This window comes from Neoarius graeffei, chromosome 19 (assembly GCF_027579695.1).
Source record: "Neoarius graeffei isolate fNeoGra1 chromosome 19, fNeoGra1.pri, whole genome shotgun sequence".
Lineage (NCBI taxonomy): Eukaryota > Metazoa > Chordata > Actinopteri > Siluriformes > Ariidae > Neoarius > Neoarius graeffei.
In genome coordinates, this window is record NC_083587.1 from 46,298,366 (window position 1) to 46,322,137 (window position 23,772).

General features: G+C 41.7%; 1 protein-coding gene across 2 annotated transcripts in view; it reads right to left on the reverse strand.

Moving 5' to 3' along the window:
* The window catches only part of tmem245 (transmembrane protein 245), a 53,528-nt gene that overhangs the window by 10,344 nt on the left and 19,412 nt on the right, over positions 1-23,772 (reverse strand). Inside the window, exons 6-15 of one of the 2 annotated variants that reach the window (XM_060900169.1) lie at positions 23,407-23,576; positions 19,636-19,659; positions 16,044-16,148; positions 14,147-14,229; positions 13,979-14,069; positions 13,641-13,739; positions 10,022-10,153; positions 5,021-5,143; positions 4,783-4,928; positions 1,662-1,762 (exon numbers count right to left, since the gene is read on the reverse strand). In XM_060900169.1, coding sequence (XP_060756152.1) covers positions 1,662-1,762; positions 4,783-4,928; positions 5,021-5,143; positions 10,022-10,153; positions 13,641-13,739; positions 13,979-14,069; positions 14,147-14,229; positions 16,044-16,148; positions 19,636-19,659; positions 23,407-23,576 — 1,074 coding nt within the window. The remainder of the gene's footprint in view (positions 1-1,661; positions 1,763-4,782; positions 4,929-5,020; positions 5,144-10,021; positions 10,154-13,640; positions 13,740-13,978; positions 14,070-14,146; positions 14,230-16,043; positions 16,149-19,635; positions 19,660-23,406; positions 23,577-23,772) is intronic. The other variant, XM_060900170.1, reaches the window with a different exon arrangement.

The following is a 23,772-nucleotide window of genomic DNA, read 5'->3' on the forward strand; positions in this document are numbered from 1 at the left end:
GGGGACTGAGGAGACAAGTTGCTCAAGTTTAGGGATAGGAATGTTAACCCATTCTTGTCTAATGTAGGATTCTAGTTGCTCAACTGTCTTAGGTCTTTTTTGTCGTATCTTCCGTTTTATGATGCGCCAAATGTTTTCTATGGGTGAAAGATCTGGACTGCAGGCTGGCCAGTTCAGTACCCGGACCCTTCTTCTACGCAGCCATGATGCTGTAATTGATGCAGTATGTGGTTTGGCATTGTCATGTTGGAAAATGCAAGGTCTTCCCTGAAAGAGACGTCGTCTGGATGGGAGCATATGTTGCTCTAGAACCTGGATATACCTTTCAGCATTGATGGTGTCTTTCCAGATGTGTAAGCTGTCCATGCCACACGCACTAATGCAACCCCATACCATCAGAGATGCAGGCTTCTGAACTGAGCGCTGATAACAACTTGGGTCGTCCTTCTCCTCTTTAGTCCGAATGACACAGCGTCCCTGATTTCCATAAAGAACTTCAAATTTTGATTTGTCTGACCACAGAACAGTTTTCCACTTTGCCACAGTCCATTTTAAATGAGCCTTGGCCCAGAGAAGACGTCTGCGCTTCTGGATCACGTTTAGATACGGCTTCTTCTTTGAACTATAGAGTTTTAGCTGGCAACGGCGGATGGCATGGTGAATTGTGTTCACAGATAATGTTCTCTGGAAATATTCCTGAGCCCATTTTGTGATTTCCAATACAGAAGCATGCCTGTATACGATGCAGTGCTGTCTAAGGGCCCGAAGATCACGGGCACCCAGTATGGTTTTCCGGCCTTGACCCTTCCGCACAGAGATTCTTCCAGATTCTCTGAATCTTTTGATGATATTATGCACTGTAGATGATGATATGTTCAAACTCTTTGCAATTTTACACTGTCGAACTCCTTTCTGATATTGCTCCTCTATTTGTCGGCGCAGAATTAGGGGGATTGGTGATCCTCTTCCCATCTTTACTTCTGAGAGCCGCTGCCACTCCATAATGCCCTTTTTATACCCAGTCATGTTAATGACCTATTGCCAATTGACCTAATGAGGTGCAATTTGGTCCTCCAGCTGTTCCTTTTTTGTACCTTTAACTTTTCCAGCCTCTTATTGCCCCGGTCCCAACTTTTTTGAGATGTGTTGCTGTCATGAAATTTCAAATGAGCCAATATTTGGCATGAAATTTCAAAATGTCTCACTTTCGACATTTGATATGTTGTCTATGTTCTATTGTGAATACAATATCAGTTTTTGAGATTTGTAAATTATTGCATTCCGTTTTTATTTACAATTTGTACTTTGTCCCAACTTTTTTGGAATCGGGGTTGTATACTGTAATATTTGTAGTTTGTTTTTGGTCCCCCCCTTCTTATTTTTTTAAATTAACAGTCAGTAAACATGACTTTACTGTACTACCGCCGGTTCCCACAACAGTTTTGAATCTTAATTTGGGTCAAATATTCAAATAAATCAGATAAACCTACAGTAGATGTATATAAATGTTTAGTTAATATATTGCTGTTGTTCCTACTGTATTATATGAAAGCCTTAACTCAAGCTCAAAAATGTGTGTGTGTGTGTGTGTGTGTGTGTGTGTGGGGCAGATAAGCAAACAAAACACACACACATAGGTACTTGTTTTCTGACTGTTTTACCTGAAGGGATGAAGACAATGTTGATGCCAAAGATGGTGTGTGTGAGCCAGGTGTAGAGGCCGTAAAATCCTGCCATCTTTAGAGATGCATCAAACACACCTCTGTGAGAGAGAGAGAGAGAGAGACAGACACACACAGACACGATTTTCACTCTAATACTAAAATGAAAATGACTCCATCGGACATCTGGGCCACTTTAGTTGAGCAAGCACACACACTTCCTTAACTAAATGGCACAGTGTGAATCATGCAAATTCTTCAGCTTATTTCCTTTCAAACACAACAAAAACCTCAGCCACAGCTGCATCCTGACTTGGAAAATGTGTATGCTAGCATGCACTCTTTAGCCAACTCTTTACAGAAAGACAGACTGACCTACTGACTGAACCCCCCTCCCCTCGGCCCCCAGCCCTGCTGTGCTGTAAAACTGATAGTTCTCTCTCGCCCTCTTGTGGTTATACTGGTAACTGTGGTGAAAGAATCAGAAATCGAATGCTAATACATGAAATCAAGGCAGAAATTTTTTTCTTTTCAAATCTTGTGTGTCATTCAATATTAGTGCAACCAAAACATATTACAAATAGACATTAGGTGCTATGGCTGCCATACTGAGCATTTTCCTATTATAGCACCAGGCTTGTAGTATTCGAGTCTGACTCGTGCCCTAATTTTAAGGACTTGTACGTTAACGGCATTCGGACTCGTAAATTGGAGACGAGGACTCTGATTTTTTCTTTATTTTTTTAACATGCCACAATAATTTGGCATAAGATATTTATATCTACATTAATTTTTATACTAATTTCATGCAAGAGGATGCACATTCACCTGTTCATACGTCATGTTCAGGAACAAACTAACGTTAATGGCGCTAAAATGCCTTTAGAGAACACCCCTAGGATCGTCCGCTTTGCTTATACAGACTTCTCGTGCAGTGAGGAAAAAAATGCACTGCTATGTGTTCCATATGTAGAAGAACTATCGAGGAGACGACGGAGACGACCTCGAACTTCAATCGTCATTTGGCAAGACTCCACCCAGAGAAGGAAGTGACACACTGTGTTCATTGCTCTGTTGATAGTGGGACTTGCTTGCTGACTGATGAACTAGCTAGTGTTAACCCTCTCTCATGTTATTTGCCCTGTTGATAGTGGGCGGGGCTTGCTGAGCGATGAACAAGCTTTTTATCTGTAGCCTATTAACTAAAATGGGGCAGTCGAGCAGTAACGTTAGTCCAACACAGTAGCAGAGACGCTTTCACATAAAGGCAGCAACAGCCACCGTCAAATGGTGCGGATTGAGTCTTGTTCTCGGACTCTATTCGGATCAGTACTGGACTTGACTCAATTTTCTTTAATGACTTTGACTTGAACACTGGGGACTCGAGACTGGACTCGCACTCAAGGTTTAGCAACTCGACGACAACACTGTATAGCACAGGCTCTTCCTCTGAATCCAGAACTATTCGTACCCTGCTCCAGTGCACTGCACTACCCCTGAAAGAGGACTTTTCTTGAGGTTGAAACGTGAGGATTATTAATGTGCTACCTGACAACATAATGCCTGAAATATTTGTCTTTAGAACAATATAACAAAAGAGAGAGAGCACTTATTTTCTTAAAAACATGTATGGCTTTGTAGCTTACATCACAGGCAGTATTTGGCTTGCAACAATAACAGATCCAAATGAAACCAAGGGTGCCGATACTTTGTTCTTACTACAAATAAAGAGAGGGCTGGACTAAAAGGTTAGTCAGATCATCTTAAAATAAAAACATGCAAGGAGAATGTTGCTGAAGCATTATTTATTTTCCCATTTCCCCCCTCGTTTGTTTATCGCTCAGTTCCCAGCCATCAACCAGCTCTCCCCAACATACCACAACTACCAAACAGGAAGGATGCTTCCTGAGACAAGTAAAGCCAACCGTCCACATCTATTTGAACTACTGCTCACGCTGCATCAGAGCACACAGGAACACACTCGCTGGAAATCGCTATCCGCCCTCTTCCACATACATGAGCTCATAGACACACGTGATTGTTTAGCTTCACTGTGATTGGCAAGGGAGAGAGAGAGAGAATTACATCCCTCCTATACAGAAAGTGGACCATTTACCCAATCAATTCTCACCCCACCCCAAAAAAAAGTGCCTTTGGAGGAGAAACAAAAAAGGTAGACAGATTAAACACACGTTGTTCAATCAAAGCACAAATTACACAAAGAGACAGATGCAATTCAGTATAGTAGCTCTTCCTCCTCCATAATCCTCCAAGTGATTTGAGGAGGCTCGGACTTATTTTGAAATCCTGTTGGAGCCACCAGAGTCTCCTGTTCTCGCACTGTGTACTCGTGTGTCTCTCGCCTGCAACTCGTGTAAGACTTGGCTGAGATACTTGACAAGAATTGGCCACTGACAGCAGCGGAGATGAAATAAAAGGCATAGAGCCTTTACTAATAATTATATGTTAATAAGTCAGATTTTACCAGTGCAAAGATGTTAGAAACAATGCACCACGAGTTCATCTGAAGTTGTATCCAGCACACACTTTTTTTTTTTTTTTAAATTGGGACAGTTGTATCGATGTGAATCAGTGAAGCTTACCATCTCGACTGTGTAGTGAGCAGATCTAGTTTATAGGAAGCTACTGGGAAATTGGTGAAGGCTGAAGATGGAGGATTTCATGTGGGTCATAAGTGCAAGTGCTCAAAGAGCTAAATAATTAAAAGACTGTTATATTGCCTCTGAAAAATAAAGACATTTGGCAGATAGTCACTTCACTTATAATGAAGTTTTTTTTTTTTAAATCTCGTTATTCAGTCTGGGCCTGGTGGAACTATCAAGAAAGATGAAAAGCGGCCCAATGCAAAAGCATTTGAATTGAATGAAGGCTTGTGCTGATTGAGCTTGACCCATCAATGACCCGTTTCTAGCTCCATCCACATGTCCGTGTTCAGTACTCTTGGTGCCATGGCAAAAAGCAGGGGTACTTAGTTATGCTACAGGTCACTTGGCAGTTGAAATAACGATACACTGTGGGTTCATGGATTTGTAACAGTACTGTGCTGTAACATGGTCAGGTGGAAAGGTTTGTTTTGGTGTGTGTGTGTGTGTGTGTGTACCTGATGGCCTCCTCCACAGACTGGCCGATGATGTTAGATGAAGGTCCAGGCTGGGACAGGGGTGTAAGACTGATCACCCATTTAACAGGCTTGTAGTACTCGCCACTGGAGCTCAGTAAGTAGAACAGTGTGGTCAGAAAAATCACCTACATACACACACACACACAAATCCATCAATCAACTGTTCCGATATGGAAATCTGAGCACATATTTGTGCTCGTGTGTGTGTGTGTCTTACCAGCGAGAGGACAAAGTTGAGCAGTGCTGTGCCGCTGTGGAACAGTACAGTGAGCAGTGTGGTTGTTGTGGAGATCAGCAAACCAACATTCCGGCTCATCACAATCCATAGAGACTCCACAATCTACACACACACTTTGTTCAAATTTCCATATCAGAACAACTGATTGACCATTTCAAATGGAGAAGTATAAATAAATAAAAACGACCACAAAAACACACCATGACAAATACCTTTAACAGTTATTCCACAAAAGTGAGTCGTACATGAGCTGATGGCCGACAAGGCACGTAGCACTGAGTTGACTATAAGCCATGCACGACAAGATTGAGGGGAATAACTGTTTTCTTCTCTCCGCATTCACTGAATTTTGAGACTCAGAACATTTTTATTTTCTGTAAATTTGATAAATAAAAACTTTATACAAAATGCCTGACAAAATCATTTCCTCTTAGAATGTAAACAAACTGGCGAAATGGCTAACAATTTGTGAAAAATGCTAGAATAATAATTCTTGAAAATTTTTTTTAAAAGATACGTTCTTACTATCAAATACTTTTATTCCATACTTTGTTGCTTTTTTTTTTGTGTGTGTATTTTGGTTTTTTTTCTTCTTCTTGAGTTTTTTTTTTGGCAGTTGGCAAACCAACTTAAAAGGTGCATTACTGCCACCGACTGGGCTGGAGTGTAGAACAAGCGATACTGGGGGGGGACTATATTCTTTTAGTTCTTTCTGTTTCTTTTAAATACGTGATGATAATTTTTGGGGTTTTGTTTTCGAGTAGAGTTTTTATTTTGCCCTCAGTTGGTTCAGCAACACGCTCCACCATTTTGTTTTTCTCTACTCATGCTATAGCAGCTGATAGCAGCCTAGTAGTCGAGTAGCCAATCAGAGCGTGCGATTACTCATATCCAGTGAATGTGGATAGAATAAAAAAAATATATATATCATCTCATTATCTCTAGCCACTTTATCCTGTTCTACAGGGTTGCAGGCAAGCTGGAGCCTATCCCAGCTGACTACGGGCGAAAGGCGGGGTACACCCTGGACAAGTCGCCAGGTCATCACAGGGCTGACACATAGATACAGACAACCATTCACACTCACGGTCAATTTAGAGTCACCAGTTAACCTAACCTGCATGTCTTTGGACTGTGGGGGAAACCAGAGCACCCGGAGGAACCCACGCGGACACGGGGAGAACATACGAACTCCGCACAGAAAGGCCCTCGCCGGCCACGGGGCTCGAACCCAGACCTTCTTGCTGTGAGGCGACAGCGCTAACCACTACACCACCGTGCCGCCCCAAAATATATATATATATATATATATATATATATATATATATATATATATATATATCCCAGAAAATATTTCAGCGAACTAAACTAAGTTCGGGGGGGACACAATGACAAATCCTGTAAAAACCATATACATCAATTTTAGTTTTCGAAACATGACTCCTGCTCGGCTTCTGCAGCACATCCTCTGTTGAATCTGTGACTCAAGCCACTATGAAGCAAAAACATCACTTTGACTTGTGTTATTTATAGCCATAATCTAATCACTAAAGCTAAAACATTCAAACCTGTTGTCACCACTCAGTTACTGTATGTTAATTGCTTCTCCTGGCTTCTGGAATTTTATATAACAACTGGACCTTTACAAATGTATCAGCAAGTTCAACTCAATGCCAAACACATTCTTTGACTGTTAGTCCACATACCTAGTTGCAAAACATGAACCAAAGCGCTTTAGTCTTGAACAAATCAAAGTGAGCCGTGTCCAAATGTTACCAGTGGTTACAGTCTCTATAGCAATACGAAAACACTGTGGAATGAGGACAAAGCGCAAAGAGATGCAATAAAAGTGACTTACTAAGAAGGGTTGTTAAAGTTTATCACATAAGCAGAATGACTGATTTGTGCTCTTTCCTACAGATGAGCAGGATGAGAAATAACAGGAGACATTTGGGCCCCCCCCTTCGAGCTTTAAAGTAGAACTGAAGTCATTTTTAAACTTGCTTTATTTCTTAATTAACGTCTTATTCAATTACGTTTTCGGTTTTATTAACCTTATATTGTGACTCGTACTGGCAACTAATTGCAATTAAATATTACACTTATCGGCCTAGGGCGGCACGGTGGTGTAGTGGTTAGCGCTGTCGCCTCACAGAAGAAGGTCTGGGTTCAAGCCCCGTGGCTGGCGAGGGCCTTTCTGTGCGGAGTTTGCATGTTCTCCCTGTGTCCGCGTGGGTTTCCTCCGGGTGCTCCGGTTTCCCCCACAGTCCAAAGACATGCAGGTTAGGTTAACTGGTGACTCTAAATTGACCGTAGGTGTGAATGTGAGTGTGAATGGTTGTCTGTGTCTATGTGTCAGCCCTGTGATGACCTGGCGACTTGTCCAGGGTGTACCCCGCCTTTCGCCCGTAGTCAGCTGGGATAGGCTCCAGCTTGCCTGTGACCCTGTAGAACAGGATAAAGCGGCTACAGATGATGAGATGAGACTTATCGGCCTATTTGGTTTTTAGCCATGTTGGATTTAGTTTGTTTGGTCCACGGCAGGCGTCACTTATCCGCGCGATCTTCATGAGACTGAAACGTGACGTGTCAGCCAGGTGTCAGTGCCGCCATTTTGAAAACTGTTTTCCAAACGAAATATTGCACAAAAAAAAAAAAGAGTTTAAATGACGATTACTGCCTACTTTTTTCAAACTTTCCTGATTGCTATCAAAACAAACAAAACTTCCGGCTTGATTACGTCAGCATTCGAAAGAGGGCGCGCGCGTCTTTTGACAACATTGGCAGATGTTGGTCGCTTTGATTTCCACTGTACGTTTTACTTCCGTCCTACGATGTCTCGCACAGGTCTCAACAAATCTCGTTTACGGCCATTGCTTGGACTGATGTATTACATAGCGTATTTCAAACACTCATAACTTGCTATAGCAGTGACAAAATAGCGATCAAAAATGCATTCCTGTATTTAATAAAATGAGATATAGAATTTTGATTTAAAAAAAAAGAAAAAATTGCCTTCAGGTCCCCTTTAAAGGGCTGATGACACGAACATGACTCTATGCAATTTCTTAAATAAACTATACAACATGGCAAACATGTTAGATTTCTGTTATAATTACGTGAAAAGAAGCTGTTGTTACGCAAATATCCAACTTTTAATTGCACAGCGCAAGAAAACTGGGTCCGTGGCTCGCGGCCATGTTGTGACGTCAGCGGGAGAACACGCTGCGGTTCACTGGCTGTTCTACTCTGGTTCTACTCAATGGAAATGGCGCATGAAAACGCCGGTGAACTCTCTAGTGCTAGCGCTTCCTCTTCTGGGAGTCTAGAATTGTGTTGATCTCTTCCGAATAGAATCTATGATAGCCTACCCTCTTTACCCTTTGCCTCTCGTTGCTAGGCGACAGTTACATGAAAGCCGCAAGCTTTCACAAGCAAATACATGACTGATATCATGCCGACTTTATGATTACATTTATGATTATCATGTAGAATCTATAGCTCTATGTACCTTTATCTTATGTCGTTTCACAACACATGTTCTGACAGGAGGACTGTCTTTGGATCCGGCATAGCTACTAGTAGACTCCCTCCGGAATACTGGCAGTGTTGCCAGATTGGGAGGTTTCCCGCCCAGTTGGGTGGTTTCAAGTGCATTTTGGTGGGTTTTGAACATATTTTGGGCTGGAAAACTTCAGCAGTATCTGGTAACAGATACTGCTGACGTTTTCCAGCCCAAAATATGTTCAAAATGCACGAGAAACCGCCCAACTGGGCGGGAAACCTCCCAATCTGGTAACACTGTGTAGGCACTGCTGATGGTAGTAACACACGTTTGTGCTGAACTGAACACCCAAGAGATTCTTTTAAGCTGGGAAGGATGTCAAAACAATCCAAATCGAAGTGTTCAGAGCACAGGACGGATGTTGGTGAGGGCTCCCACTTGTCACGAGTGCGCCTGACTTGCTTCACCCACTTCGCATGCAGCTCGGGATCTCTGGGAAACTTGAATAAACTTACCCCATCCTTGTGGGTTTTGGAGCAAAAGCCGGCAACACAACGCAAAGGCATAATAACTATATATATATATATATATATATATATATATATATATATATATATATATAATAATGTATAATAATGTCTAATAAAAATACTAATAATGATAAACTGAACACCTGCCGCATCAACAACAAACTGGTAAGTGAGGAGGAAGGTTCTTTCGCTGACATCATATAGCTCCTCCTCCTCCTCCGTCTCCTGGGTGCTGCAGCCCCGTCAAATTTGCCCAAATAGCCGCGTTTATCATCATAACTTGTAAAATAGGCGCCTTCGTGAATTAATATATGGATCATCGGGAATTACTTTGTATGTTATAAAACATCGCCAAAGATGTCAAAAACGTGTCATCAGCACTTTAAGGTTAAGGAAGGAATACAGAAATGAAAGACAACTGTAGCTGTCTTCCCTCAACTTAAAAAAAAAACCCCACATATCTCATCTTGGTCAAAATCAGCAAACTCAAGTAACACATCAGCACTTCCTTCCTTAACTAAGAAAGAACAATAAGCTTTCACAAAACCAATCAGTATTACACACATACACACATTATGTTCCTTCAGCGCAGATTATATTTCAGATTATTAACCCTTCCCCTTCATTTTCTCTGTAATTTTGTTGTGGCCAATCCACAATGTTGGGGGAGGATGTCAAAGAGCTGTGCACCACACTCAGAGGAAAGTGCTATCTGCCCTCTTCTGCATACAAGAGCTGACAGGTGAACATGATTGGCTAGCATCGTTATGATTGACAGGGGATGGAGTGAAAGCCATCCTTCCACCCTGACAGCCCAATCAATTTTGTTCTCTCTCTTAGACTCCTGGTAACAGATTGATTACGAAACGTCCATAAGAATGTTAACATGTGTCAAAATCACAGCATATTGTACAATACAAAGCATAAACAAACACACACACGCACCGACAGCAGTGTTTCAATGTTGTCTTGCAAGAAGGAGACGATATCCTGCCAGTCCAGTATGTCTCCCAGCCAGCTGTTCTGCCTCTGCAGGTGTTGCTTGTGGCCACGGTGGCGTCCGCTGGATGTTACATTCTACGGGAAAAGAAGAAGAGAAGCACAGAACTTCAATATATGACCTCGTCTAACCTTACACCTCCAGGCAGACAGACTTACTACCAGACACACTCATTTAAATCCACACCAGTATCACTAACTGCTTTCCATCACAAAACACATTTCCCACATGACACTACTGTTAACAGTGAACACTAACAAGTGCACCGACATACAGGAGCAAACTCAACTCAGCTCAGTGATGTTCCACAATACTGAGTGAGAACATGTGGCTCAAAATCAATAACTAGACTGTAGCACACAAGTCAGACATACTATTCAGTACAGTAGGGTGTGATTTGGAACACAACCCGGGATATATTTTTTCCACCTCATGCGAGACCTCGTAATGACTGAGTCTGGTCAATCTGCACCCAGTGGGGACTGTTTCTAGCACCTCCATTATTCCCCTATATGGGACCTGTGTAAGAAGCACGGGAAATTCAGCATTCAGAATGGGTACTCAAGTACAGTATGGGTCATGTGGTGCTTTTCCATACTCAGTGTTTATATGCACAAACTAGTCTGGTTTTTGGCATTATTCTGAAAAAGAAAATTCCTACCAAACTGTTTGTTTACACAGCTAATGAAACAAATATTCCACTAAGACTACGTTCAGACTGCACCCTGAAACGACCCATATCCGATTTTTTTGCCCATATGCGACCTGTATCCGATTTGTTATTGACAATCTGAACGACACAGATCCGATTTTTTTCACATGCGACCCAGGCCGCTTGGATATGTGGTCCTAATTCCGATGCATATCCGATATTTTCACATGCGACTGCAGTCTGACCGGACAGGTCGCATTCATGCGACCTACACGTCATCAACAAGAGACAAACGTCACTATTCTGCGTTGGCTAATCCCGCCTCTTTGGTGGAAAACAACAACATTTGTACAGTTTTCAGAATTTAAATAGACTTTTATAGAATTGATCAAGCTAATGGTGGATTTGGTAGGGACCTGGATGTTGATCTGTTAGCCTGATTAAATAAAACAGTTTCTATAACTGATTTATAACTTAAACCATCCTGTATTACAAGATTATAAAAGATTGTTCTGGAAATTTCCAGTAATTTGACACCTTCGGTCTCATTAGTCTGCTGCCCACATTAATCAGATTATTGTGTGAGTTCCGCCACCGCCAAAAAAAACACATCGCCAGGTCTCGCCTCATCTCCATGCTTTACTTGCAAACTTGGAGTGTGCTTTTTTTTTTTGTTTACGTATTACGTAGATGTGCTTATTACGTGTCAATTTGTGCATGCGGGACACTTTTGGGTCGTTTTCCGTTCATATTGGAGATCGCATACAAGTCTCATATAATTGGTAATGTGAACGGCCTAACAAAAAAATCGGATTTCACAACAAATCGGATATGGGTCGTTTCAGGTTGCAGTCTGAATGTAGTGTAATAGTAGGGCTGTGCGATATATCGAATATACTCGATATATCGCCGAAAATTCTGTGTGCGATACATAAAATTATTATATCGTAACTATCGAGTATTTTATGGTCATCTTCCAACTTGCGTTCGTTTCGTGTTTGTTGTGTTTAAAACATTTCCCGGTGGTTTTCTCCCTGTCCCTCAGGCAGTAACGTGAGAGGCTGCCTAAGGGTAAAGAAAACAATAACGTCACGCACTCGCCAACCAATCCTGGGCGACATCTCGGTGCTGAAAGGAACTTCCGGGAAGATTTTCTAGTTTCGGTTGTGTTGCCAGATTGGGCGGTTTTAAGTGCGTTTTGGCGGGTTTTGAACATATTTTGGGCTGGAAAACGTCAGCAGTATCTGGCAACACTGCCGGCAGGAAGATTTCCTAGTTCCAGTTTACAGCATTGACTCAGTTCGTGCAATCGCTGATTTTGCATAGGCTACCGTGTAAGCTCTGTCAATTTCAGCGACAAATTAAACATGGAAGCGGACGAATTGGTTCCTAAAAGAACTAGTAAGGGGTCAGTCATCTGGCATTTTTTTGGATATCGCGAGGAGGAGGACGTGGAACAGCAAATGCCAGTTTGTAAAGTGTGCAAAAAAAAAAACCTGTCATCACGAAAGGCAGCAGCTGGAATTCTACACATCTGAGAGGCAGAGCCAGAAAACATTCAGTTCAAAAGTGTGCAAAGAGAAAAATGATGTTTTGCAGATCTCTCTCTTCTCTCCCTCAATCTCTCTCTCTATTGTGAATGTTCCAGTGGTTCTCAGTAGTCAGGTTAATAGCTTGGAGATCTATTTTTTAAAATAATTTAATGAATGAGCACTTTTCTTATTTAGGCTAAATGTCTTTCTCAGTGTTGAGCTTGCACTTTACTGATTTGAGCTCTGAGCAGCTCTGTATTGTACGGCCCCTTTGTTGCAATTTTCAAGATTGTTTTTGCAGTTTGTGCCACATCTTTGTTGAATAAAAATAGTCTTATTTCAATTCAATTGTGATTAATCACTAACATGAAAATGTAAAATGTGTTGTTGAAAACCACCTGTAAAGTTAACCAAGAATGTTATTTAATCTGCAGGGATTGTAGTGAAAACAGTAAAAGTTAGATTTCATGGGGTCCTTTAGAGGAGATTTAAATATATCGAGATATAGATCGTATATCGTGAAATGGAGAAAATGCATCGGGATATTCATTTTTTCCCATATCGCACAGCCCTAACTAATAGTCCCGTTTACATGCAGTAGCGGATACTCCAACTGCCTAGCTGGTTTGTGTGCAACGCACAGAGCTGACCATAAACAGGCAAGAGGCCGTGTGTCTCAAACTGCCATAAAAACCACAACTGAGACACAGATTCCTAATGCACTGTATACAGCACCACATCTCACATCTTAATTGGAAAATCCTAAATTCGGAATAAGGCCAAATTTGAAATATCCAAACAGAATATGCTGTTTATATGACCAGTATCAAACTCTGAATATTGTCATGGTGTAAACTGTAATAGCGTGCATGTAAACATACTAACTGTCTAGTAGAAAAGGAATAGGAGAATCTGTCTTTTGGTGTTTCTGTCTCTTTGTGCCTCTGTCCATCATTGTCTGCCCATCTGTACCCTTCTGTCCCCATCTGGCTGTCTGCCCGCCTGTTTCTGTCTGTCTGCACGTCCATCTGACCCCATCAAGCTGTCTGCCCGTCTATCCCCGTCTGTCTGCACGTCCATCTGGCCCCATCTAGCTGTCTGCCCATCTGTCCCAGTCTGGCTCCGTCTGCCCGCCCGTCCCCATCTGTCTCTGTTTGTCTGCCCGCCCATCTGGCCCCATCTGACTGTCCGCCTTCCCCCATCTGGCTCTGTCTCCAAATGTCCATGTCAGTCTCTCTCCATCTGTGTCGGTTTGTCCCTATCTGTGTCTGTCTCCACCCACATCGCTCTCTGCATGTGTCTGTGTTCAACATCTGTGTCTGCATGTCTCTGTCCATCACTGTCTGCCCGTCTATCTCCATCAGTCTCTGTGCTGAATACCTTAACAAACCATGAGTGGTAAAGTCGGTCCCACAGCTCCAGAACCTGCTTCTCGATCACTGCTGTGTTGTTCACTTTCTCACCAAGCATCTTGTGGAGCTACAGAAACAAAACACACACACACACTTACTGCACTTTCCTTCAAGTGCACATTCATACACAGGCTTTCGGGTTTGGCATACGTTACCTGGCTTTTGTTACATTATAATGACATACGAACAAGAGATTGGACGTGCAAGACTCACTTTCTCAGTCTTACAGCACATAAGCTGAGTAACCCTCATCTCTCACACACACACACACAGGACCTGCTTTAAACTCAAACTCCTGAACTCTACCTTTTGAGTTATCCACTCTCTCCCATGCTGGTACACGTTTGTGGCTGCAGAGTTGAGAGCTTTCTGAACAACGCGAGCCTCTGGAAGCCAGCTGCGACACACACAAGCACATGGAAAAGTTCATAAAGGCACTGAATTACGTGTGTGTGTTGTCGTCATGTGTCTTACTTGGCCCACTCAGGGTGGTTGGCGAGAGTTTCATTGATCAGGTTGCTGGTGACCTCTATGATATGAGCACTTTCATGATGCACCTAAAAAAAAAAAAAAAAAAAACAGCACCAACTGTGTCAAGACTGAATCAAGTCCAGGAAACATATTTTAATTTTAAGGCAGCAAAATAAATTCTGAATCTGTTGCGTTTCCATCGCTTATTAGTACAGGACTCTTTTTAAGAAGGCTGAGGAAAAGAATATATCTGGCAAATAATTATGGACAAACTGGTCATCTGTTTCCATCGTATTTTATTACATATTATTATACATACGGGCCACTTTTTCCATGGAATAAAAACATGTATTCTATTCCCTTCTAGTGGGTTTATTGATAGTATGCAATATTGTTAGCATATCGGTTATCCTACATGTATTACGCCACTCTCCCCAATGGAGAATGAGCATGCAATATTGTTACACTATTGCACGGTCAAAACATCACACGTCGGAGACGTAAAACTTCCACATTAGTGAGCGACTGTGACAATTTGTAAACAAACATGGCCTCCAGGGTTGCTTTGTTAAAAATGGAATATTTTGAGAGAATTTTGGCTGCCAGGCAGCGCCGTTGTTGATTTTAAAAGTAACTAAGTAAATTACACAGAGAAAAAAATTAAATAATTAAAATAATAATAATAATAATAATAATCTGCTTGACTGAGCTAGCATTGGCCTTCGCTAACATTACACAGGCTGGAAGGTAATTAGACTGCCACGCTAACAGCACCGAGTCGTGGGTAAGCTAGCATTGGCCTCCACTAACACTACACCGGCTGGAAGGTAACGGGACTGCCGCGCTAACAGCACCAAATCACAGGTAAGCTAGTGTTGGCCTTCGCTAACGCTACTGCTACGCCGGCTAGAAGCTAATTAGACTGCCGTGCTAATAGCACAGAGTCATGGGTAAGGTAGCGTTGGCCTCGAGAATGCCGATGTGAAGAGTGTGTATGTAGTATAATAATAATAATAATAATAATAATAATAATAATAATAATAATAATAATGGGGCGGCACGGTGGTGTAGTGGTTAGCGCTGTCGCCTCACAGCAAGAAGGTCCGGGTTCGAGCCCTGTGGCCGGCGAAGGCCTTTCTGTGTGGAGTTTGCATGTTCTCCCCGTGTCCACGTGGGTTTCCTCCGGGTGCTCCGGTTTCCCCCACAGTCCAAAGACATGCAGGTTAGGTTAACTGGTGACTCTAAATTGCCCGTAGGTGTGAATGTGAGTGTGAATGGTTGTCTGTGTCTATGTATCAGCCCTGTGATGACCTGGCGACTTGTCCAGGGTGTACCCCGCCTTTCGCCCGTAGTCAGCTGGGATAGGCTCCAGCTTGCCTGCGACCCTGTAGAACAGGATAAAGCGGCTAGAGATAATGAGATGAATAATAATAATAAATGGCTTTTTTTTGTGGTCTATCAGATATATTCCATTCAGCTAGCATGATACTGAAGTAGTCTTCAAGTTGTTCAATATCATGCTAGCTGAATGGAATATATCTGATGTACCACTCAGTCAGCCAATATTATTTAAATATACCCCAGTGTTACTGAATTCTTGATTCTGATCTTTGTGGTTTCTTGGTAACATGACAAGCTGCAGTTTCATGGATGTCTCCACAACATTTAAACGTAACTACAAACAGGTAAAAAGTAACTCCAACCGTTGGCAAATTGGCTTGGGATAAGAGAATAAAACATTGAGGGACATGCTGTTGGTCAACTTTGTTGTATCACACTGCAGCATGTCGTGTTATAGTCCTTTTTTTTTTTCAATAAAACCTTTAAAACTACTTCAGTGTAGAGGGGTTTTTTTTTTGTTTTGTTTTGGGTTTTTTTTGTATTTTGGATACATATATACCATAGCAGTGAGCAAGAGAGCCATGAGGAGTGTCCCTGTGACCAGAAGAAAGATGATGAATATGCTGATGAGTTTATCCAGAGATTTCTCCAACCATACGATCATCTGGGGGGAAAGAACAAGACAGAGAAACCTACAGATTAGCTTCCAGCACATGTCGATGCTGAAACATCAAGTGGGTGTGAGCACCGAGAGAAACCTGCTTCCACTGTCCTACAAGTCAACCCTGAGGAACCACTTCCTACACCAATAATCAAAAATGGTAGCAGTTACTAATGTTTTTGCAGTTTGCATGCTTGTTTGCTTGTTAAGTAGGTGACAAATTTGGCACGCTCTTAGAAAAACAGGGTGTCTTAAGGGTCATTAGGTCGCTAATGGCAGGTTCTATCTACATTGGACAATCCTTCAGGGTTTTAAAATCAAAGCTTTTGGAGAAAATTTTGTTCGGGAATACGCACTGCTTCCCCATCTGCCTCAAGATTTGATACATTCATTCTGACATGCTTTTCTGCTCAGCATGGTTGTAAAGAGCAGTCATCCGAGTTACCACCACCTTCCCATCTCATCACCAAGGTGTTTGCGTCTTCAGAACAACCGCTCACTGGATGCTTTTTGATTTTCGCACCATGACTGTTGTGTATGAACGATCAGCAGTTTCCAAAACACACAAACCAGTCTGAGTGGCACCAACAACCATGCCAAGTCAGTAGAACCCTTTAAACGTCCAAAGAACCCTTATGGAACCCTTTTTCTAAGAGTGTACACACTGTTGTAGAGCCAGCAGGCATAAAACTCTTGAGCGATTGCGCTAACGTCAAGTTCTGATAAACAGGAAGTGGTTGATGAACATAGATAAGTGTTACAAATAATGAACGCCACATTTACAGCAGACCAGGTTTCTCTGTGCACCCTGTAGCTCAAAGGGTCCTGTCTGAGGCAGTCTAATCCTGTTCCCATGTCTGGTTTAGTCATGTAGCTAATTAGTCGTCATCCCAGCCTAACAGTGGTTTAGTAGATGTTAGTGATGCTTGGCGTGTTTCGGTTGATGAACATTAGGCAAGAACTTATGTTACCAGACTGAAATGTGAGTAAAAAGCTGCCATTTGATGACAATGAGCCAAAACCACATGCCAAGACCTTAAAGTGACCTTCAGCTCCATCTGTTCCTTTCGGCGGGGTGAGAGTGTTCTATATCTGACTCTGCACTTTGAGTGTTTATAGAAGCTGAGCTTAGAACTGATTCACTCTCAGCCAGGGCGTTCTCCTGCCGAAGTTCTCTTAAAGCAGAGACTGATTATATTTCTTGACATTGTTTTTTAATAAAGGTTATTCTTTGTTTGCACATGACATCATAGCTAATTATGCATGAGGCTTTGAACTGGAAGTGGGCCATGTTGGAGGATGTACACAAACTCACGCGGTGCACATTTACTATAGAAGATATGCTCGAGAGGTTGTTACGCTCAAGAATTCCTTGTTTCTTTGCTATGCCGACACTTTGTGCTGTAACTGGACGCGAGCACAACTCTATTCGAGACAAGGGGACTTGGAAGTTCTTTCAAATTCCAGCAATTATAAATAATTGAGGAGAAAAAAAAATGAGTTGTCCACAGAGTGTAGACGTCAATGGCTGTCCAACATAAACCAGGCTGATCTAAGCGACGAGAAAGCAAAAACCACACGAGTCTACAGTGAACATTTTATCAACGGTAAGCGCTACGAACTAGTTATTAATGAAAGATCGTAATATATAAGAAATATTGGATCGCTTAATAGCCTGGTCGTGCAGAAACTCGCTGTTGTCAAACGTGACAAAGCCGTGATCATCGAGCGTGTGATCTGACAATCAAAGGCTTCTACGACGGTTTCATTTATAAAGTGCTGTATATAAATTTTTGATGACGCTGCTTTTGTTTTGCTTTTTCTTTCCATTAGCTGATCTGTACAATTTTACAGACCCAGACTGGGCTCCAATACAAAATACGGGCCACAACAAATTCAAAGATGGTACTAAAGCGGTAGCCTGAAATGCTAGGCTTACAGAGCGCAGAAAGAAATGCAAAATTATTGACGAATGTTCCCAAACGATCACAGAGTCAATCGAACAAGATTCATGTCAATCCACTACTGCAGCCTCGTCGCCTGGTGAGTGTTCTTTAATAACTAAATATGTTATATAGTGTGTTAGATGCCTATCTTTTGAAGCAGTCAAAATGATGGTTTTTAAAATAGATTTGAGAAATGACTACAAGCTTCTAAACATAACTCCTCTTTACCTTCCAGTCTGTCCTCTTACCAATGTGTATATCCTCCAACATGGCGACGGTCAGTGACGCAAGCAGTTTTGATCACGTGGCTGCAAACGAAGAATTGAAATTGGCATAAGGGCCTTAGTCTTAGCTTCAGGGGGCAAATGTGTGATGGAAAAGTTTACTAAAATTTGTGGCCAAATGTGCCCAGACAATTTGTAATATGCAAATTAATGCTATTTGTAGCCTTTAGAAGAAATTAGAAATAATTCCTTTCATTTTCATAACAGATTTGAAGGAGGAAAAGACCCCCAACTAAACGCTGGCAAACGTTTCAGCTATATTTTATTGTGGCTACTGTCTTTTTTTCCTAATATGTTTATCGCCACAAGGTAACTCTGAGTAACAGGACAGCTTTGTACTGGATTTGATTTTGCTTGCTTTGACGCATTCTGAAAAGATCTACTGACAGTCAGATCACGCCTTCAATATAGCTACATACCAAAGTCGTTACTGTTGAGTAGCTACAAGTAATTAATTAATAAATTAATACATACATAAATAAAAGAATAGCCTGGACATGAAATCTACTCATCTCAGGTATCTGAGATACTGATTTGTCAACCCATGCATGCATACTTTTTATATCGGGTTAACTCTTGTATTGAACAGGAAGCTGACTAATTAGTACTAGCTAACAACATTTCTGTGCTACCTGTCAAATCAGAGCTAACGTCTTACAAACATAAATAAATATGATTCATGATAAAAAAGCTGCAATGAAAATATTAGCTTTAAGGCGGTCAGTTCGTATACTGACATTTGTAAATATTTCCTCAGGCATTTTGGTTTTTGAAACATGGTGGTGGTAGTTTCTACATTGTATAATGTGTTTTGGAATACTTCAGTAGCTCGGTAAATAACCTGTTATCGGCACATGTCTATAATCTGGGTTTCTATCCATGCAGCTCACACACACACACACACACACACAGAAGCCAACCACGCCCACACATGTGTATCTGTGGAAAAGACCGAAACCTCACAGGTTCCTTTCTTTACTTTGAGTCTGAATGCCAAATCTTTGCATCTTAACCTGACCGGCAAAGCTTTGGGTTTCTTCCACAGAACAAAAGCAGTATACACACAAAACAAAAGCAAGAACCGGAAGTCTCCAAGCTCAAATGAGAACAGAAAGATGGAGGGATGACAGTGGATGGAGAAAAGAAATCATCAGTCCAAGCTTCTATTAGGTGTACACATCGTCACGCTTTTGCTCTTCCTTTCTGTTATTATTTTTTCGCCTCGTCTCTCTCCCACTCTTGCTAGCTCAAACCATTTACCTGCTTGTTAAGCCAATGCCAGAGCTTTGTGGAGGGAGACAGAGAGACAAAGTGTTATTAGAAACAACCTATAAGAGTGCAGGAAAGCAGCAAACATCATGTGTTTTTTTTTTTTTTTCCAGGCAACAAGAGAACAGGACAGGATTGGAGAAGGGAAATAACAGGAAAGATCTGCATCGCATCATGATAGAGGTACGGTATAGAATTAAATCGAAATCTAACACATCAGGTTGTGGTTAGGTGGTAGCTACAGTGGGGCAAAAAAGTATTTAGTCAGCCACCAATTGTGCAAGTTCTCCCACTTAAAAAGATGAGAGAGGCCTGTAATTTTCATCATAGGTACACTTCAACTATGAGAGACAGAATGGGGGGAAAGAATCCAGGAAATCACATTGTAGGATTTTTAATGAATTAATTGGTAAATTCCTCTGTAAAATAAGTATTTGGTCACCTACAAACAAGCAAGATTTCTGGCTCTCACAGACCTGTAACAACTTCTTTAAGAGGCTCCTCTGTGCTCCACTCGTTACCTGTATTAATGGCACCTGTTTGAACTCGTTATCAGTATAAAAGACACCTGTCCACAACCTCAAACAGTCACACTCCAAACTCCACTATGGCCAAGACCAAAGAGCTGTCAAAGGACACCAGAAACAAAACTGTAGACCTGCACCAGGCTGGGAAGACTGAATCTGCAATAGGTAAGCAGCTTGGTGTGAAGAAATCAACTGTGGGAGCAATTATTAGAAAATGGAAGACATACAAGACCACTGATAATCTCCCTCGATCTGGGGCTCCACGCAAGATCTCACCCCGTGGGGTCAAAACGATCACAAGAACGGTGAGCAAAAATCCCAGAACCACACGGGGGGACCTAGTGAATGACCTGCAGAGAGCTGGGACCAAAGTAACAAAGGCTACCATCAGTAACACACTACGCCGCCAGGGACTCAAATCCTGCAGTGCCAGACGTGTCCCCCTGCTTAAGCCAGTACATGTCCAGGCCCGTCTGAAGTTTGCTAGAGAGCATTTGGATGATCCAGAAGAGGATTGGGAGAATGTCATATGGTCAGATGAAACCAAAATTGAACTTTTTGGTAAAAACTCAACTTGTTGTGTTTGGAGGAGAAAGAATGCTGAGTTGCATCCAAAGAACACCATACCTACTGTGAAGCATGGGGGTGGAAACATCATGCTTTGGGGCTGTTTTTCTGCAAAGGGACCAGGATGACTGATCCGTGTAAAGGAAAGAATGAATGGTGCCATGTATCGTGAGATTTTGAGTGAAAACCTCCTTCCATCAGCAACGGCATTGAAGATAAAACGTGGCTGGGTCTTTCAGCATGACAATGATCCCAAACACACCGCCCGGGCAACGAAGGAGTGGCTTCGTAAGAAGCATTTCAAGGTCCTGGAGTGGCCTAGCCAGTCTCCAGATCTCAACCCCATAGAAAATCTTTGGAGGGAGTTGAAAGTCCGTGTTGCCCAGCGACAGCCCCAAAACATCACTGCTCTAGAGGAGATCTGCATGGAGGAATGGGCCAAAATACCAGCAACAGTGTGTGAAAACCTTGTGAAGACTTGCAGAAAACATTCGACCTCTGTCATTGCCAACAAAGGGTATATAACAAAGTATTGAGATGAACTTTTGTTATTGACCAAATACTTATTTTCCACCATAATTTGCAAATAAATTCTTTAAAAATCAAACAATGTGATTTTCTGGATTTTTTTTTTCTCATTTTGTCTCTCATAGTTGAAGTGTACCTATGATGAAAATTACAGGCCTTTCTCATCTTTTTAAGTGGGAGAACTTGCACAATTGGTGACTGACTAAATACTTTTTTGCCCCACTGTATATGCTACATTCTCTAAGAGTAGAAACATATTTTGTCTACCTAATTAAAAACACCATCCTTAAAAAAAATTGCTGTCCTACGTTCTTAGAAAAAGACTTTCACCTGCAGGTTCCGTTTTAATAAAACGAGTAAAAGTAGCAAACTTGCAGGATAATACACCTGAATGGCACGTATATTCACGTTCCTGAATGGCTGAGAACAAATTAGACCTGCTGAAGTATATTACTGGACAAAAGTCTTTTCAAAACCCAAAGAAGGAACAAACTGACCCAGAAGCTTATCTTCTCAAAGAGCAAAGCTCACACTGACTACGTTTACATGCACATCCAAATCGAGCTGCTGTCGGTAATCGAGCTGAAGGTCCCAGCAGGGTGCCAGAGAAATCCAATCGTGCATGCACACAATGAAATCGAGCTATTGTGTGAGGTACATTGTGCACCCAAGCCACAGGTGGCGCTACACGCCCCATCGTGTTGGTACACTTCCAGTTGTCGTCATGAAGAAGAGCTATTCAAGACTGTAAACAAAGTTATCAGTTCCGTGTTCTCCATTGCGCATTTTTCTCCCGTCCATGAATTTTAATATATTCAACTCCTTAAGCTGAATGAGCATGAACTCTGTCTCCTCATTGCTCCAGAAGTGCACGTTTCTGCTCGCCATTTTCTCTTCTTCGTTTGTTCCTCCTGACCTCTTCTGCTGCTCGCTACTACTGTTGTCATGCCGACCGAGGCTGTTGTGTTTCCTGCTTGTAGTCTCGTCACTCGTCACTTCCGGAAGGGGCAGTAAGTAGCTCGACTACGTAGCTCGATAGGGTTTACATGCACCAAGTAGCTCGGCAGAAATCGCATAATCTAGGTCGTGTAGCTCGATTCCGAGAAATCAAGTTCGGTTCAATTTCAGCCGAATTAAGGTGTATACATGGCATTTTGAACTTCGATTTCAGTCGAGCAACGGCAGAAATTCGATTCTCTCTATGTGCATGTAAACACACTGAGTGCGAGACTGTCTAAAGGCCTACAACAACACTAATCTACTATCCACAGCTTATTTGTGATCACTACTATTTGTTCAAAATGGCCAACTGTCTGACCTGTACACGGAGAGGAAAAAGTTCTACAGATAAAATCCAAGATGTTTCTATTCATGACCATTACACAAGCAACTACAGGACTAAAATATCTGATCTAAACTGTAGAAACAAGTGAACCTGAGCATTAATTAACTGAAATGTACCACCTCATACGACATCAGTGCTGTATTCTTGATTCTGATTGGTTAGAAGGTGTTGATTAATTTTCTAGAACAGCAGCTTTGACAGTAGTTCTAGCTACATTTTTAATGTAGTAAACAAATGGCTAATTTACTCAGTTTCTCAGTGGCCGAGTCTCTCCTTCCTCGTAACAGTCCGAGGTAAAGCTGTAACTTAAGTTTTTAGCTTCAAGAAAAAGACAAAAAAGAAAAAAAAAAGAGGCTGGTGAACAAACAACTGTTTATAGCTGCTATAACGCAAGTAATAACAGGAACTAGCTGGTTTCATGGATGTCCCACAAGATTAATTTTAACTGTAAACAAGATTAAAAAGTATAATGTATTGTTTGTTGATAAATAACAATAATCATTGGAAAATTGCTATGGTATAAAAGGAATAAAAATATATATTTTTCCCAATAATCGAGCAGTGTTGTTGCTCTTTATTCCTTACCTAAACTCTAGATTTCCTTCCTTCTCTTATAGTCAGAGCTGTTTCACGCTAACGGTTTATGAGAACAAGCAGCAAAACTTGATTTGCTCATAATATCCACCATCTCCAGTGCTTTGTGCAAGTGTCATGACAGGTTGAGTGTTTCGTATGAAGTTTCTTCAGGTAACGGTGCTGATGGTTGTCTGGAAGTGGATACACTAAAGGGGTTACCTTGGTATCGACCCGCAGTAGAAACTGTGAGAGTCCTTTGATTGGTCCAGGCAGCAGAGCATCCTGTCTGTCTCTGATAAACCTCTCCAGCACCACCCACCACGCTGCTAAGGTCTGCTCAGAGAAATTCTTCACCCCGAAATGCACCACCAACCTCTTAATTACCCACACTGTCAGAGCAAAACACACAAAATATTATGTTATAAATACGCACACATGCACACGGCTCTGGAAAAAAATTAAGAGACCACTGCAAAATTATCAGTTTCTCCGGTTTTACTATTTACAGGGATGTGTTTGAGGAACATGAACATTTTTGTTTTATTCCATAAACTACTGACATTTCCCCCACATTCTACAGAAAAA